Genomic DNA, 16,374 nt, shown 5'->3' with positions numbered 1-16,374 from the left:
TAGGAGATTTTCCCCCTCCCTCTCCTTTTTGGGGGGGTAGAAGAGACAAACCGTGACGGTGCAGCCAAGCAGTGGCTGTGGACGCTGGCTTTCACAGGCAGTGCAGTGGGGTCTGATTTGGCACCGTGTTAGGCTCAGTGCCAGCATAGCAACACTGCCCTAATTGGTATAGCACAGCCTCCCACTGCACGTGAAAGGTAGAATTTAATGGTGTTCTGCGCTCCATGAGAAAATCCCCTATAAAAACACATCCCGGTTCCTGTGCTCTGTTCCCCCTATGGTCGGAAGCAGCTCTCTGTGCTGTTTGCTTTGTGCGCTTTCCCTTTCCTCCCCCAGCCCCACTGCTCTAAGGGACTCCTTTCCAGGCGAGGTGAGCAGCAAGTCATGGCTTGGCAAGGAAAATGCTCCTGGAGGCTCTGTGGTGCTCCTGGCTGGCTGATCAGCCCCCTCTCCCCAGGAAGGCAGAGTTAGGCAGGGATCTGGGGCTGAACCTTGATCTTTGAGAGGACTATAACCAGCCTTTGTCATGTTTTTTGTTGAAATTCAACCAAAATTATGAAAAAACCTGCCCTTCTCCCCTCCGGCTCTTTGGTCTTAACATTAACTCTTGGAAACTGAAGTGGTGATTAGGAAAATAAACAGGGTCCCTTCCTGCAGGGAAGGCAGGGCTTTGTTCTGCCCAAGCATTGTAGGTTGCAGGGGTTAAGTTACATTTTGCTTTGGGAGAGGAAAGGAAAATCTCTCCAAGTAATTAACTTAAGATGCTGACGCTAATGAAGGGGCTTTCAAGGCTGGAACTCGTGGGGGGGTGATGGGAATCCCCTGCTGAATCAATGACATTAGGGGTGTAGGAGTGATTCTGCAATTATTAGGCTGAAATTATGTTGAACATGAAGTTAATCCTGTTATCTCTCAGATAGTGAGCAAACGGAGTGCTCTGGATAACTCTAATGGGATTATGTGTGTCAGTCTGGCACCCTTGCCCTGTTCAGGGCTTTTTCTTATGTTCCTTCTCAGGATAAAGTATTGATCAGGCAGTGTGTTGCAGCAGTGCTGGGTTATTTTTTTTTTAATGAGTTTGACAATGAGCACCCTTTTGCCTCCTGAAGCCATTCACTCCTCCACAGCAAGGATCCCTTAAGCCCATCCCTAAACAGATGTTTAGGAAAAGAACTGAAGAACAAGGACAAGTTTAAAAGGAGACTTCCCTGTGTCACACCTTCCTGGCATCAAGGATCTGCCATTGAGTGAGATGATGTCATTCTGTGATGGAGACTACTCTGGGCCATCATATTTGCAGAGAGTAGTTAGTTCTGGCTTGAAAATCACATTTTGCACCCGTGATAGCCTGTGGTGATTGTTCTAAACACAAGTGGGGTGGGGTGCTTAAAAGGGATTATCTGTAGCTTGGTTTTAAGCAGTGGGATAAATTGCAAGGTAACTATTGTCAGGAAAACCAGGAACCAAAATGACCCTGGAAGGAGGACAGAAGAGCCATAGTTCAGGCGCTGGCTGTGGCCATTACAGCCAGGTTGTTTTCCTGCTGGGCCCAGACCTCCAGGCTGTGCTGGCCTGCCTTCTGTGCAGGGTTTGAACGAGCTGGAATGGTGTTGGTGTCACTGCCAGGGCAAGTGGCACTGTCACTGCCAGCAGTGGCAGCAGCAGCACAGAACACAGTGACTGGAGATGGCCACGTACAGTGGAGAGGTGAAGCCCTACACCCCAGTGAGAACTAGAATTTGGGTTTCAAAGTCATGGAAAATGTTTTTCTCTGCTCATTTACCACTAAACCAGGCCTCTTGGTTTCAGCATCACCAGAATATAAAGTGATGCTTATAACACCCACTAAATGAGCAGATGTTTTTGTGCCAAACCAGAAATCTCCATAAATACAGGAAAGTTCTGTTATTAAAGGATGTCGGGTTTTTGTTTCCAAGCTTTGATTCTCTCTCTTTTTTTGTTTTTTAAGGGCTGATCTTGTTAAGAACTGCAGATTTTTTTGGTGAGGTTTTATTTTTATTCTTTTCTGTTCCCTTGAGGAAGGTGAGAATTGTTTTGGAAGATCCAAGGAGCTCATTTACTGCAGAAACAGCCCTCAGGGTTGCTAATGACAAAGTGTCTGGGCTGTCTCAAAGAAGGCACCTAGAGGATGTGGGGGCTGGTATAGCCAAGGGGACACCTGGGATTTAGGACCAGTTTAAGTGCCCAGAGGCCAGCCAGCCCTGCTGCTGATAAGGTGACAGATTCAGATGGCATTGCAGTAGCCTGCAATTCCAGGGACCTCAGGGGATAATTCTCACTGCAAGGGAGCCAGCACCTTCCACAAGCTTTTTGAGATGGCAATTCAGCACAAGAGAAAATCCTTGATTTTAAACCCAAAGTGCACAGAGAAACAGTTTAATATCTGTTTATACACCATAATTTTTGTGTACCACTCTGCTGCTGGTTCTCTACAGACAGCGGATTAGGGAATTATGTGAAATGAGGAATCTGGGAATGTGTGAAGGATTGTTCCTGCAAGAGAGAGAAGCAACTCAGGGAGAAATAGCTTCCTATAAAGTTAGGATTCTGTACCTTCAGAGCTGTTGGTGTTATCTCATCTCTTGACATTTCCTTTAATTCTATGAAAGGACCTTGACACTGTAAACAATTCCCATGGCATTGTCCCTGCACTCCTGTGAGCCAGTGTGATGCATAAACAGCGTTGGGTTTGGGGGGCTCAAGGTCTGCATGGTTTGGGACACAATCATCCTGTCTGATTTTTGTGCCTTCTTCCTGGATGGCTTTTGGTGGCTGTGGCTGCCACCACCTTGTTTTCCCAAGTTCTCTTAGTACTGGCAGAAAATAGGAGCATCTGGGATTGGGATTTCAGGATAAGGCTGAAGGGGCAGGGGGAGTGCTCTCGTTCTGTTTTCAGCTCCTTTGGGCCTCCATAATTATCTCCCCAGTTCCAAAGGGGAAGAACGGGATGTTACACAGCACAGCCCCAGCACTGCTTTATTCACATTAGCAGCAGTGTTTTACTCATGTTTCTGTCCTCAGCCTGGCTGCTGCTCAGAGATACCTTGGTGGTTGAGCAAGGGTCAGTATCTGCAGTGGAAGTTCACTCCCTGTCTTGCTGATGGCTCTTGTCTGGGTGTGACCTGAGGTCTGGCAGTGCCACTGTTTAGGGTGGCCCATGGCAGATCTATGAAACATAATTTGGGCAGATGCACTTCCTAAGCGTTATCTTGTTCCTTAAATAGAGAATAGAGCTTGTATCAACATGAATCACAGAGTTGATAAACTGGAATGGTTCCTCTTGGAGTTGTCTTCTTGTATTGGGCAAATATTTATCCACGTTGTTTCCAAAGGCATATTTGTGCAATAGAAGGAGGTCAGACCTGTAATTACCTGTTAGGTTTACTCTGGCAGAAATGACTTGTAAAAACACAGTACAATTGAAAGGAAGCTTTTAAACCTTCTCTCTGTGTGTGAACCTAAAGCTGTGGTTTAAAATTTCAAATGTTGTGAGAGTTTTCAGTTGCAAGGGTACAAAAAGTATTTTCCTTGCTGAATTTAAGTGCCCCAAGTGAAACTGATCCACCCTTTCTTTTAATTCCTGAGCTGTGGCAGGGAATTTGGGTTTCTGTTCCAACTGTATCTGCGGGCGATGATCAGAAGCCGAGGTTGTGTGCCAGACTTGCCTTGCATTTTAATCAGGAGCTCCTCGCCTAGTCAATAATTAAAGCAGAGCAGGTGCAGAAAATTGGGTGTTCCCCAAAAACTAAACCAAGGCGCTTTTGTAAGCTTCCCTGAGCAGAGCCAGGCGGATGAGGGCTGGTAGGATGCCCTGGCACTGCCTGGCTTGTGCAGTAATTTGGAAAAAATGTAACTTCAGACTGGAAAGCTGGAGGTGTTGAAGGATAATTTGGATTATTGGTGCAGTGGGGCTGCTGCAAGCCCGTCGGGTTGGCAGAGCAAAGGTGTTTGCTGCAGTTTCAGCTTTGGGTATGAAGAGCAAATCCATTTACTGAGATTTTTGCGAAACGTTTAAAAGAGGAAACAACTTTTACAGAGGAATCTTGCTGCCTTTCTTTCCAGTTCCTGTGTGAGCAGACAGGCTTGCAGCTGAAGTTTGACATCTTGAAGGATTAGAGGTAGGAAGAGAAATTTGGGATCATGAGTCTGTGGACTTTGACCTATACACTGAAGACTGACTTAAAGTTAAATATACTCCTACCTCTTAGGGTTAATTGCAACTTAATTTGAATTTAGAGGTTTCATATTTACTGATATTTTTGCTGTTAGCTTTTGTTGTTAACTTGCAATGTTATGCAAAACAGAGTTTGTCCCATGGGTTTTATAAGTGGCATAGATGTACTTACTCTGCTGGAGGACATGTTTATGTTGGATAATGTCTGCAAAGAGCTGTAAAGTCTTAAGAGTTGGGTTTGTCCTGTAAGGCTGTTTGTGATGGATGTGACTGTACAGCAGCAGCCACTCTCTTGGGAAGAGCACTGTGTGCTGTGCTGGGCCAGCTCTAAAACCTCGTGCTGGGCAATGCTTCGGAAGGAGGGGAATATATTTTGATTTTCTTCATCCCCGTGTTTTGAAATGGGGGGCCTCAGGTGATGTCAGTTTATACATTTTTCTCTGAGTATCTTGAGTTTTTGCTGCAGGAGAGGGTTAAACAAGAGTTAAGCTAAATGCCATTCCTGTTTCTTCTCTAAACAATGCGATAATTAATGTAATTTTCTTCTCCGTGTTTTTGCCTAATGCGTTCCTAATAATGTAGCTGGAAGTGGCAGATGGGTATCCTGCCTCTTAATGCTTCCCTGTTGGGAACACGCTGATGCTTTGCTAATGCCTGATGCTTTGCTGGAATGTATCCTATATGTGTGCTTCCTTTGGCTTCTGACCAGACTTTCTTTTAATGCTGCTACAAGGTGCTCCAAAAAGTTGTTCATCAGCTTTGGAGTTTCCCTTGCCTTGAGATGGCAAAGCCATGAATCACCATAGTGATCAAATTAGGGTTAGTCAAGTTAGCCAAGATGTGACTGAATCTTTAATTTTGTCAAGATGACATTCCTCAGCATTCCTTCACTAGTAAACAAGAAAATACTTGGCCTGTGTTGTAATTGCAGGGAGCGGTGAGGAGACGGTGAGGCTTTTCCAGTACTGGCTAAAGCTTACTTCCAATGGAAGTTGTATTTCCCCAGAAAACGAGGCTGGAGGGTATTTTTGCCTTAAGCTCCTCTGGGCTCACAGCCCAGTTTAGTTACAACGTTTTGAGCCCATTCCTTGTGCTCCAGCCACCTGCCGTGAGCACAGGGCTCTCCAGGAGCACGGCCTCGCCTTCCCAGAGGTGGGGCTGCCAGTCAGCTCCTTGGCACAACCATCCAGCTGTGCTCCATCGTGGTCAGCAGCTGGGCTGCTGTGGGACACGGCATGCTCACCTTCCCAGCACGGGGTGGTGGCACCAAGCCCCTGACGTGCTGGACCTGCTGCCCTTCGCTGTCTGAGGTGGAGCACCATGCTGACTAACTGGAATGCTCTGGGAAATAGGAGTTTCCCTCTTGGAAATGTCACAGGAAGCATGAAGGAAGTCATGTGGTGTAGGAGCAGCCCAGCTCCCGTTTGTCTCATCAGAGCCATCAAAGTCTGCAGGACGCAAACAATGTGATGCCAGCTGCCTTATAAATAACCCATTTTCCACTTCCACACTGGCCTTTCATTCCATGTAAGGGGAAAGGAAGAGCGTCGCGTTGTGCCCGTTTGTTCAGAGTGACTCCCTGCTCTGCTGCCCTTGGTGATGGCTGCACTGCTCAGAAGGGTTCATCTCTCTGGGCAGACACAGCTGTTATGTGATCTTGTAAGATTTTTTCATTTTCTTCTTCCAAAGCTGAAGACAAAAACTGTGGTGAAACCAAACTGATTAGAGGGCTGAAGGATTTTAGTGGGTGCATCTCCCACAGTGGAAGAGCCCTAAAGGCCCTGTAGCTCCTCCTGACTCTCTGCTGATGAGCTCTGAAGGAAAACGCCCAGTATCACTGGTTTTAAACAGCTCCATCGGCAGGGATGGGATAATGCTGGAGTCCTTTTTAATGTTCCTGTGGCTGAATCATGGAACACAAATGTCTGAGTCACCCTGGGTGAATGTAGCATTTCACGTCGGTGTGAACCGAAATGTGAGCAGCGCTGCCTTTATTAGAGGAGCTAATATTGGGCTCATGGCTTTCATTAGATTTTAAAATGAAACAATACAGAAGAGTTCCTTTTACAATGTATATAAACAGATTATTAACATGGAAATGCCAGGGGTTTAATGGGAAGCTGGGCTGGATGGAGAGGAAATGAAACTTCAGAAGAAGCTCATGTACTCCATGTTTGAGTGTTTGCTGCCTGTTTTTTTTTTATTTCAGCCATCTGCCTCTCCTTAAATCACATAAAATTTTCATGTAACTGGTGTTTCTTCGTTACTGTATTTTAAAAGAAAATGCTGAAGGGACAATCAGCTGTTTCCCATTTTGCTCTCCTTTAGAAAGCTTTTTGCTATTCCAACTTTTTCATCTTAAGAAAGTCATCACCTGTCCCTGAGGAGTAAAACAGTTGCTCTGGTTTCTTCTGGTTGCTGTGCAGCAAAGTCAGACGGTCTTTCTCATTATTATGGGAATTTTTGCCTTTTATTACTCTTCCTTGCTTGAAGTGTTGGTTTTCCTTTATCCTGGATGTCCAGTGGGACAAGGGCAGGTTGCTTTGTCCTGTGTTTTTCCCCAGTGGTGAAACAAAGCCCTCTGAAAGCAGAGGGTTTCTTAGGAGCTGCTCTCATGCTCTGACCTCAGGCTGCAGCTGAGGCAGGAACATTTTTTGATGTTTTGTTTTCTGGAACAGAATTTGCACCTTTCCTTTCAGGTGTGGAGCTGAAGGATGGACTGATGGGTTTTTCTGGCCATGAGTTCCCTTGAAAATAATGATGCTGGTGTTACTTTTGGATTTGTGGTGCTTTGTGAATGTTGTCAGCTGTTTTCTGGTGGGGTTTTGCTTTCTCCCCTAAAAGAGGAGAGAGTGGCTGGTACTCCTGAAAGATGCTTAAGGCCAGAGCCAGCTGCAATTTGAAACACAGATTTGTATCTCTTTGCTTCTCGAGCACCACAGCCCTACTTTAAATGAATAAATAAAGATTTTCCTGCTTCTCTGTTGTAGGGTGTATAGGGTAAACAAGCTGTAGGTTCACAGAAGTCCTAGCCCAAATTATAATGATAAATGAAGGCATCCAAATGGACATATTTAAACTTTGGAGATCTTTTATTGTGAGGCAGATGGCTGAGGGGGATGTTTGTTACCTTAACCATCAAGTTGTGACACATGAATAGAAACTAAACTTTTACTTTCCTTGTTAAATTTAAATTTTCCATTGTTAAATTTAAATTACACGAGAAGACATGCTTCCTGGTAACTTTAGTGGAGAGGGGAATTGCATGAAATTGTATTTTTACATTTGGCTAGATGCATATCAGCTCAGGCTGTCATTGAAATTCCCTTTGCTCGGGGGTAATGCAGCTCCCACAGCACTTAGAGAACGGCTGTCTCATCCCTGACTGCCTTAGTTTGTGTTTAGCTGGCACAGGTAGGCTGGGAATTCCTTCATCCCATTTTGTGAGGTGAGACCCCTTGGTGTGTTGCTGTGCATGGATTCTCCAAGCCCATCCCTGGGAAGAACACTCTGCTCTCCTTCTCCTCGCTCCCAGCTCTCCTCTCTTCTTGCTGAACTGGATGCGAGGAAGGAGCGAGGGGTGTTGGTAATTTGGATTGTGCAGCTCAGTGGCTGGATCCTGGCTGCCTGTCTCCTCCCCTTCCTGAGCTTCGCCCTAGCCAGCTCTGCTCTGGAATGACAGGCATTCCTGCGTGAAGGGAGCTGGCACGGACACTTATTTATGAGAATCAAGTGCCCAGCCATGGGGCACAGGGCGAGCAGGAGCTGTGCCGGACCGTCGGACACCGTGGCCTGAGAGCTGGGGGTGCCTCCCTGGCCAGCCTCCTTCCCCATCCGGAGCGTGGATTTACCATTTAAAGGGTGAAGTGTTCTCAGCGTAGACTTTTCCTCTGTTCTCCTCCCACCTCTTCCCGGAGAGCGGTCTGAACAGAATCCCATGGGGCAGCCGCACTTCTCGAGACCGGTAAATCCAGGTGCTTTTGGTGAGTAATGCAGGGCAGGGGAGACCGGGGAGCCGTGGGGCTGCAGCAGGCCAGCACTGCAGGTGAAACTGCAGGAGGAGTTGGGAGGAGTGGAATGTGGAACTTGTGTAACCTGCGCCCAGCTGGGGAGAGAAACTAGAGAAATAACTCCATTTCCTTCCATTCTCTTACTGATTTCACATGCGGTCACTGTGCAACACGTTCTCTGGTCTTCAGACAGGCTCCAAGCTGCTGTTCTAAGGGACAGCCTCTGGCTGGCGTGGATTCAGGGATAGTACCTTTGCAAAGCACTTGGACAGTGGGAATGTTCACCTGCATGGGGCAGGAGTCAGCACTGAGAGTGAGCCGGGACCAAAGCCACCAAGAGTTGCCTCTCTGTGATTGATGTCACCCGTCTTTTGGGGCAGCTGCAGCAGTTTCGGGGGCAGAAGGGCTTGGCAATCCTCTCCCTGGTTGTTTTCTCTCTCCATTGTGAAGTATCTCAGTAACAGGCTGGAGAAAACACAACTGTGTAAGCCCTCGGAGCAGCCCCGCTTCCCGAGCGCTGTGTGGGGTCGGTGTTGCTCCAGCTCTGTCGTGGGTGCTGTTCCCAGCACTGGCTGTGAGGAGACTTTCCACATCCCGCTGCTGCCTTGCTCTCATTCCCACCTGCTGTTAGCTGGCTGGGCTCAGTTGTTCACCCTCATCTATAAAGTGGAATTTTCTGATTTTCAGAGAAGAAATGGACATTGGCAGACAAAGATCACGCTCAAGATACAGACTATTATCTTCATTATTTTTCGCTTCTGTAACTTTGACTCTATCAAGCATTTCTAGGGCTCAGATGAAACCAGTGATTCTCTTGCCCACCACCAGTTCACTCCAGCTAGTCTGGTTCAAGAGTTGCTAAAAATAATGTGATAGAGTGGAGGGGAAGTAAAACTTCAGTTGTCTTTGTACTGTGGAGATTAACAGCATCTTCTGCTTGGATTTACTCACTGTTAGAAGCTGACCTGGTCGGTCTTGGGCTCTTTCTCTCATCAAATGCCAAGAACAGTGGTAATTTCCAGGGAAGTGGGCTTGGTGTAATGATATTGTGCTTTCTGGAGACTGGGGCCAGCAGACCTGGTGTTTCCTCAACTGCTCATTTGCTCCCTGAAGTCTTTTTTCATGGCACAGCTCTCAGGGTTCCTACTGATTAAATCTGGAACTTGAAGAGATGGTTCTTGCATTAACTGTGTCAGGATGCTGTTAAGGAGAGTCCTGTGAAGATTATGGTGATTAGAAACATACAAAACACAGGGAAGCTGAGGGCTGGGACTGTTTGAGGCTGTGTTGTGACCACAACCTTTCATTCCTTTAAGGTCAGGATTCACGTCTTCCCTGGACGATTCAGGAAAACACACACAAGTTTTTAAAGCTGTTTTAGGGAAGCTTAGAAACATTCACCCAAAGTGCTTTTTTGGATACTTTTAACAGCATTTCACTCTAAGAGTGTTTGCTTTTTGAGTTGTTGTTGTTTGCTTGGAAGCTTCTCGGATTCTTGACTGCTCTGCTGGACATGGCAGGGTGGGAAGGAGGGAGTTGGGCTCTCTCCAGCCTGTGCATCCACAGCGTGGTGGTGGCAGCAAGAAGGCTTGTGGCAGTGCCGTGGCGCTGGCTGGGAGCTCTGGTGGTCCTGCTCAGGTACCTGAGGGGTGCGAGGAGCACCCGCATTCCCTGCAGAACCTCCCCTGCACCTTGTGGGCCTGCTCAGTGGAGAACTTCAGGCATATGTGTTCCTTAGGGAAGGAAATAAAGGTGGTTAAGAAGAGTTGCTGCACTGAAGTACCTCATTGGCCCAAAGACAGAAATGCCCAGCAAGCTCCTTATGAACAGCAACTCCTGGCATTTGTGGGGATCCTGTATAGCTGCTACAAGAAGAGATGGATCGGGTTCTGGGTGAACTCTGGTTTGTGGATGGAAGAAATCTGGCCCAAGCTCCAAGTTTTGGAGCAGGTGACATCACCGCAGCCACTTGCTGAGGATGGGAGAGACCAACTGTGGGTCTCTAGCTCCTTCCACTGAAATGGTTTCTCTGTTTTGGAAAAAACAAAGAAGACTGGGGTCACTCAACACCACAAGATGCAGTGGAAAAGGAGCTTTTTTCTGCATGAAATTTAACTGCAAGATTTGAGCAAAAACATGTCTGCAGGGGAGAGTTGGAAGGACCAGGTGGCCAGGCAAAGCAATAGGGAATTGCATTCCAAGTTGCTTGGCACTGCTGGAGCTTCCTGCCTTCTTGTGTGTTCGGGCTGTGCCAGTTTTGTGACGTTTCCCTAGATTATTTCAGTCTAAACATTTTGAGTTAACATAAATCTGCTGTTTTAAACAGCTCAAATTCACCTGCTTGTTTGGATAGAATGCGCTCAGAACAGCTTAAGTGTTTGGGAGAGGGGATCTGAAATGGCAGGAGGCTGTGGCTGGGAAGCAGCTGGGGCATCAGGCTGTCCCTGGACCAGCTGGGTTCTGAGCTCCAAGTGTTCCAGGCCATCTCCTCTGGGAGCATCAGGCAGCATGCTGAAGTTGCACCACCTATTTTATCCCTGATTTTTCCTCAGCCAGGGCTCTGTTGGAACATTAAACACAGCATCCAGCTGTCCTGGTGGGCTCTGTGGGGCTCTCCCAGCTCCAGGGGCATTTTTCCAAAACGTGGACTTCTGCTTCCAGAAGGCTTGAACGAGGTCCTGCTTTGGCGTGGGTCACTTTAGGGACCTGCCAGCTGGGAGTCTCTTGACCTTCTCGTGAGGACTGTGCTGGCTTCACCAGGGCTGTGCGACCTCGTTTAACCTTTTCCGTGTATTTTAAATGGCACCCGTGGTGAGGGTGAGGCTTGGACACAGCCTTGCTGCTGGGCCAGGTCGGGTGAAGGCAGCAGATTCCTGGTGCTTCCCACCCTTCCCTCCAAGTCTGGATCCTCTGTTTTTACCCTATTTTGTTCCCCTAGCACGGCACTGTGGTTCCTTCCCGGTTTTCCAGTGCATAACTCGGATAAGGAAGGGTTTCCCCCTTGCATTGCAAAGCAGCTTAAGGACCCTCCTTGCAGAGCAGGAGGAGGCACAACCTCAGCAAGGTGGATTCTTTGCCCTCGCAGGGAAGAGATGGCCTCTCTGCACCATTTCATGGAGATTTCAGCTGGAAATGGGCTGTGAATGGAAGGGATGGTCCGTTTTGGAGGGAGTGTGAGCACTATCTAATGTGAACAATCACTGAACAATAAGGTTATTTGAATGCAGATCTGTGAATCTCACCTCCAGCTGCTGATCCACCCGCTCATTAGTCCTCAGTGTCATAATTGCTTCACAACAGACTGCTTTAGATGTCTACGTCCCTGTGGTAATTGGGGATGGGAAAAGGAAGAGTGCTGTGGAAGGGTCGGACAGGCTCTCCTGTCATCTGCACAACAGGACAGAATGAATCCCAGTGAGGATCAGGGGAGGAGGTGTTTCCCTGGCTGCAGTGTGAGCAGTGGGCTGGAATGGTCTCAGAATGCTTAGTAACATGTCAAGTTTTAGTCTACACAGAGCAAAAGGGTGGTGGAAATGATGTGGACAGTGTTGTGTTCTAGTGTGCGTGTCTCCCCCTCTTGCCTAGCTGCTTTTGGGCATGGCAGTGATTATAAATGAACAAAACCGAGTGTTTCCCTGTTGGACAACACCTGGCTCTCAGCAGGAGCCTGTGAGCAGTTGTACCACGGCCGAGGGAGCGGTGAGGCAGAGAAGCAGGGCCGGGTGATTTGCTATGGATGTGAAGGTCTTGTGAAACCTCCTGTGTTCACCTGCGTGGTTGCAGCTCTGGCAGTGAAACTCCACCCTGGGAAGGTATTTGCTTTGACAGCTGGACCTGGGCTGCAGGAGCTGCTGGAAGAGGAGCAGGAGGAGTCACATGTGGGTTCTCCCCACCCTCTCTGCTCTTAGCTGCTCCTCCTTTGGAGGTATGTGTGTCTCCTGCAGTTCTGGCTGGTCCTTTCAGGTCCTGTGCTCCTCCCTGGCTGTTACCAGGGGACTGTGGCAGGGGAATGCTTGTCATTCTCCTTCTAACTGGAAATGGAGACATTCCAGGGTGCTGAGGGCTCTTCATTAATCCCTGGAGCTGATGGTTGAGTTTTCTTTTAATAACTTACTTCGCTTAGTGCAGCATTCTGACATGTTGGGTGGTAGGCAGCACATTAGTGACATTCCTCAGAGCCACCAGGGAAGAAGGGGTAGATATAAGGCAAGCTTGGTACTGCTGCCTTCAGCACTGTTCTCCTTGGAAAGGTGTGGGAAATGCCTTTGATGACACTTGGGCTTCAAATTCCACCTACAGCCTGTGCTTGGCAAGTGCTTGTGCCTGCCTGGTGAAATTTGGGAATGCTCTGTTGAGCACAGTGAATACTGCTTGTTAAAATTGCATGTACAACTCCAGGGCTGCAGTGTTCCTGTCTCTAGTGCTGAAGCTGAGGGATTCTGGCTCTGGAAATCCTGCCATGGAGTGGGCACCAGATGGCTTCACTTTTAGCTTGTGCACACTGATATTTTTTTTTTTTTTTTTTTTTTCAGACAATGCTAGATTCTGCTCATTGTAAGTGCTTCTCTGTGTTCCATCAAATACCCCAAAACAGCAACATCAGGCGAGGCAGGATCAATAGTCCCCAAATTAGCGTTTTCTGCTCAGGTTCTGCTTCAGAAGTGTGGGTTTTTTTTGAGTTGGGGATGGGATTTTTTTTGCTTGGTTTTTTCACATGTCCCTTCCCGCCTCCGTGTCCTTCTTGTGCTGCTCTCCAGAGACTCCTGTGCAGTAGGTGGAGCACAGGCCTGTATTGTGTCGCTTTCCTGTGGAGTTGTTGCTCTTGGCCAGCTTTGCTGCCCTTATTTATAGAAGGAAAATCAGAGCGGGGAAAATCTAGCACATCCAGCTGCTGGAATGGGTCCGGTGATTTCGGGGTGCAGACAGTTGTGAATGTCAGGTCAGTGGGCAGGAAGGTGTTTGTGGTCATGAACTTGTGTCCAGCACCAGTTGCTTCCAAATGAAGATAAGAAAATGAAGGGAAGTGGTTTGTGTTCATGGGCAAAGCTGTGACACTGCAAAACTAAATTAATATGTGGCTGAGAGAACTGGGGGGACTCAGCCTGGAGAAAAGGGGGCTCAGGGGGGACCTTCCCACTCCCTTCAACTCCCTGACAGGCAGGTGCAGACAGGGGGGGTCAGGCTCTGCCCCTGGAGAACAAGGAACAGAACAGGAGGAAACAGCATCAAGTTGTGCCAGGGAAGGTTCAGGTTGGCCATCAGGAGGAATTTATTCTTTTAAAGAGTTATCAGTCCTTGGCACAGTCTGCCCCATCCCCTGAAGGGTGTCCAAGGAGCAAATGGACATAGCATTCAGTGCTCTGGGCTGGTGACAAGGTGGAGGTTGTTCACAGACTGGATTCAACAATCTTGGAGGTCTTTTCCAACCTTAATGATTCTGGGGTTCTGTAATCTTTGTCTCATCAGGAAGGCCCTTGCCAGTTTCCCTTTGCCCTGTTTATGTTGAGAAGCCCACTTGTGTCTCCCCAAGCTGCTGTGAGAGCTCAGTGGAGCCACAGACAGAGTCTTGTTCACTTTTCTGCATGAACGTGTGCCACCATTCCCAGTGTGGGGTGGGTTGGTGGGAGATGGGAGCTGTTACTTGCAGCACAGAAGTAATTCTTTATTCTTTTCCTTCTTTCTGTGCAGCTGAAGACGTGGATCACGCCCCAAGTGATGCCAGCATGGGGGTAGATGTTTTGGAGTCAGGTGACACCACACCTCCTACAAAGAGGAAAAGCAAGTTCTCAAGCTTTGGCAAGATTTTCAAACCCTGGAAGTGGAGGAAAAAGAAAAGCAGTGACAAATTCAAGGAGACTTCAGAAGGTAAAGTGACAGGGGCTGGGTGGGTGTCCCTGCCTCCATCCATCTGAGAAGGGCTTGCTGTCACAAGCTGAGTGCTGACGTGTGCAAGAACCAAAATGGGACTTTGGTGATGGGCTGGCACCTGCAGTCTCTCCAGAAACACCTTGCCATGGAGCTGTAGTATCAGACAGATTAATTCCTTTCTTTCAAGGAAGTTCCCCAAGCAGCTATGCGGAGGGAGGGTTTGCTCCACAATCAGCAGTGCAGTGTGAAATGCAGGTCTGAACATGCAGTTCCTTCTCTCTCCTCTTAATCCATGCAAAACCAGTGAAATTTGAAGCCCTTTTATTTCCTCTAGAGAACCTCTTTAAAAGGAAAAAAAAAACAAAAAAACAAACCTTCTTGAACTTCAAGCTTGCCCTGTTTTCTGAGTGCTTTTTTTCAATTTAATATCAGTTTTAGAACGAAAGATTTCTATGCGAAAGCCAAGAGAGGAGCTGGTAAAAAGAGGGGTTCTGTTGGAGGAGCCTGAGCAGGGTGAGTCTGCAAACAAACTTCTGTCTGTGTCTGTGTGGCTGATCTTCCTCTGGCCAAACCTCACCCTTGGGACACAAATCTAAGGGCTTTCTGCTGAAGTGATTCCTGCCTGCCTTACCCTTTCCAATGCTCTCTCTTCTCTGTTTTCCCACCTGGGAGGAAGGCAGCCTGCTCAGGGAGGAAGATGGTGCTGAGGAAGTGCAGTGCCTGTCTGGAGCACCTTCCTGCAGGGAGGGAGGGCAGTGCTGTGGTCGCTTCCCATCCTGTCCTCCTCTGTGGTGTCCTGCCAGCCTCTGCTGTCACACTGCCACTCGCCATCTCCTGCTGTTCCAAATGGGAGAGGTTCTGCCCCCAGGGCTCAGGCTGGGAGAACAATCATAAATGGATGAATTCTGAGCTGCTTGGGTAGGGGCATATCTTCCAAGAGATGCTTCACAGTATGGTGTCATAGTCACCACTAGGCTTATTAAAGTTTGCACTGCTGTCTAGGAAGTCTTATCCCCTTTTCTTTCATCTTTGATGTCTCCAAGTTGGGATCATGCTGCCAAAATAAGTTGTCAGATCACCATCCACTCAACTGACTGGGATTTGTGTGATGTGGAAAAGTGGTGAGGAAAGCTGGATCATATTGTTCGTATCTCCCTTGCTAAAAACTTTGGATAACCAGAGGCCATTGCTGTCATAAAAATCTCTGTCTCATCCCTTGAGTTTCAGCCCTGGCTGGGGAGGAAACTCCCTCTTGTTGCTGTTTGTGCCTGCTGCATTTCAGGGAAGGGCAGTGAGGGCTGTCTACCAGCTCCTCAAAGGAACCGAGGCTGCTTCTTGTGGAAAAGAAATCCTGGGAAGCTTCTGAATAATACCAGGTTAGGGAAGGGGAGGTAGCACTTTAGAGGGAGAGGAAAGGTGAGGAGGGCAGTGGAATAAATTATCAAAAATCAGAATAGCAGAGTGTGCTGGGGTCTAGCACCTGGAGAGCATGGATGCCGCACACTCCAATTCCTTCAGAGATGGCAGATGAATTGAAAAAGATTTTTAATCAAATGGATAATGTATTTATTTAAGTTTTCTTGAGTTGAAATTCAGTCCAAATAGGCAATTTCCCCTCAGAGGTGGATGCTGAGTCTTTCTTTGAGAGTAATACTGTCAAAAATTTGTCCTGTCAGGGAAATTACTGAGAATGGTGGAGTATTTCCTCATGGGGATTAGGAGTTTCAGGACCCTCAAAAGCATGGGTTGGATTGGATGGGGTTTTTTCCAAAAAGAGGTCTTGCTTTAACACCGGGAACCTCCATGCTAGAATTTGTAAAAGCAGAAATATTTAAAGTGAGCTACATAAAATTCTAGAGCTGTGTCATTACATCTTATTGAAACAAAGGTAAAGTGAGGAAATCTGCCTTGCTGATGTTTTGGATTGAGCAGCAATTTTTGTGCCAAATCCAGGGTAGAAATGAGGAAAACAGAGGTGCTTCCGCTAATCTGAAGACTTTATGAAAGTCCATTATTGCACATGCAGTAGCTGACTCGGCTCATGCTGGAATCTGCATTGCAGCAGGGAATTGGTGACTGCTCCGTGATGGAGGGTGGATCCAAAAGCTGCTGGAGATTTATGGCTTGAGTTACAGCTTCCTTGTGCTGCAGCACAGCACTGGGCACACTGATCTGTAACAAAAGAGCAAGGGCAGGACAGGGAGGAGAAAAGCCCTTCATAGCATACAGTGCTGTGTGATTTACTCATTGATAATGAAATCAAGGGCTCTCAGCTCCAGCTGGTTGAGTTGCTGTGCTGTC

General features: G+C 47.6%; 1 protein-coding gene across 9 annotated transcripts in view; it reads left to right on the top strand.

The window, feature by feature from the left end:
- The window catches only part of PHACTR4 (phosphatase and actin regulator 4), a 50,667-nt gene that overhangs the window by 21,711 nt on the left and 12,582 nt on the right, over positions 1 to 16,374 (top strand). For 5 of the 9 annotated variants that reach the window (XM_054648423.2, XM_077189731.1, XM_054648427.2 and 2 more), the window contains 2 exons: positions 13,894 to 14,070; positions 14,506 to 14,586. In XM_054648423.2, coding sequence (XP_054504398.2) covers positions 13,894 to 14,070; positions 14,506 to 14,586 — 258 coding nt within the window. Of the gene's footprint in view, positions 1 to 3,834; positions 3,991 to 4,083; positions 4,140 to 7,850; positions 8,179 to 12,737; positions 12,760 to 13,893; positions 14,071 to 14,505; positions 14,587 to 16,374 lie in introns of those variants that run through there. The other 4 variants (XM_054648422.2, XM_077189726.1, XM_077189732.1 and 1 more) reach the window with 3 other exon arrangements.

The sequence above is a fragment of the Agelaius phoeniceus genome, chromosome 22, assembly GCF_051311805.1.
Source record: "Agelaius phoeniceus isolate bAgePho1 chromosome 22, bAgePho1.hap1, whole genome shotgun sequence".
Taxonomy (NCBI): Eukaryota; Metazoa; Chordata; class Aves; order Passeriformes; family Icteridae; genus Agelaius; species Agelaius phoeniceus.
Note: the sequence above shows the minus strand (reverse complement) of the source record. Positions and strands in the feature narration are given on the sequence as shown.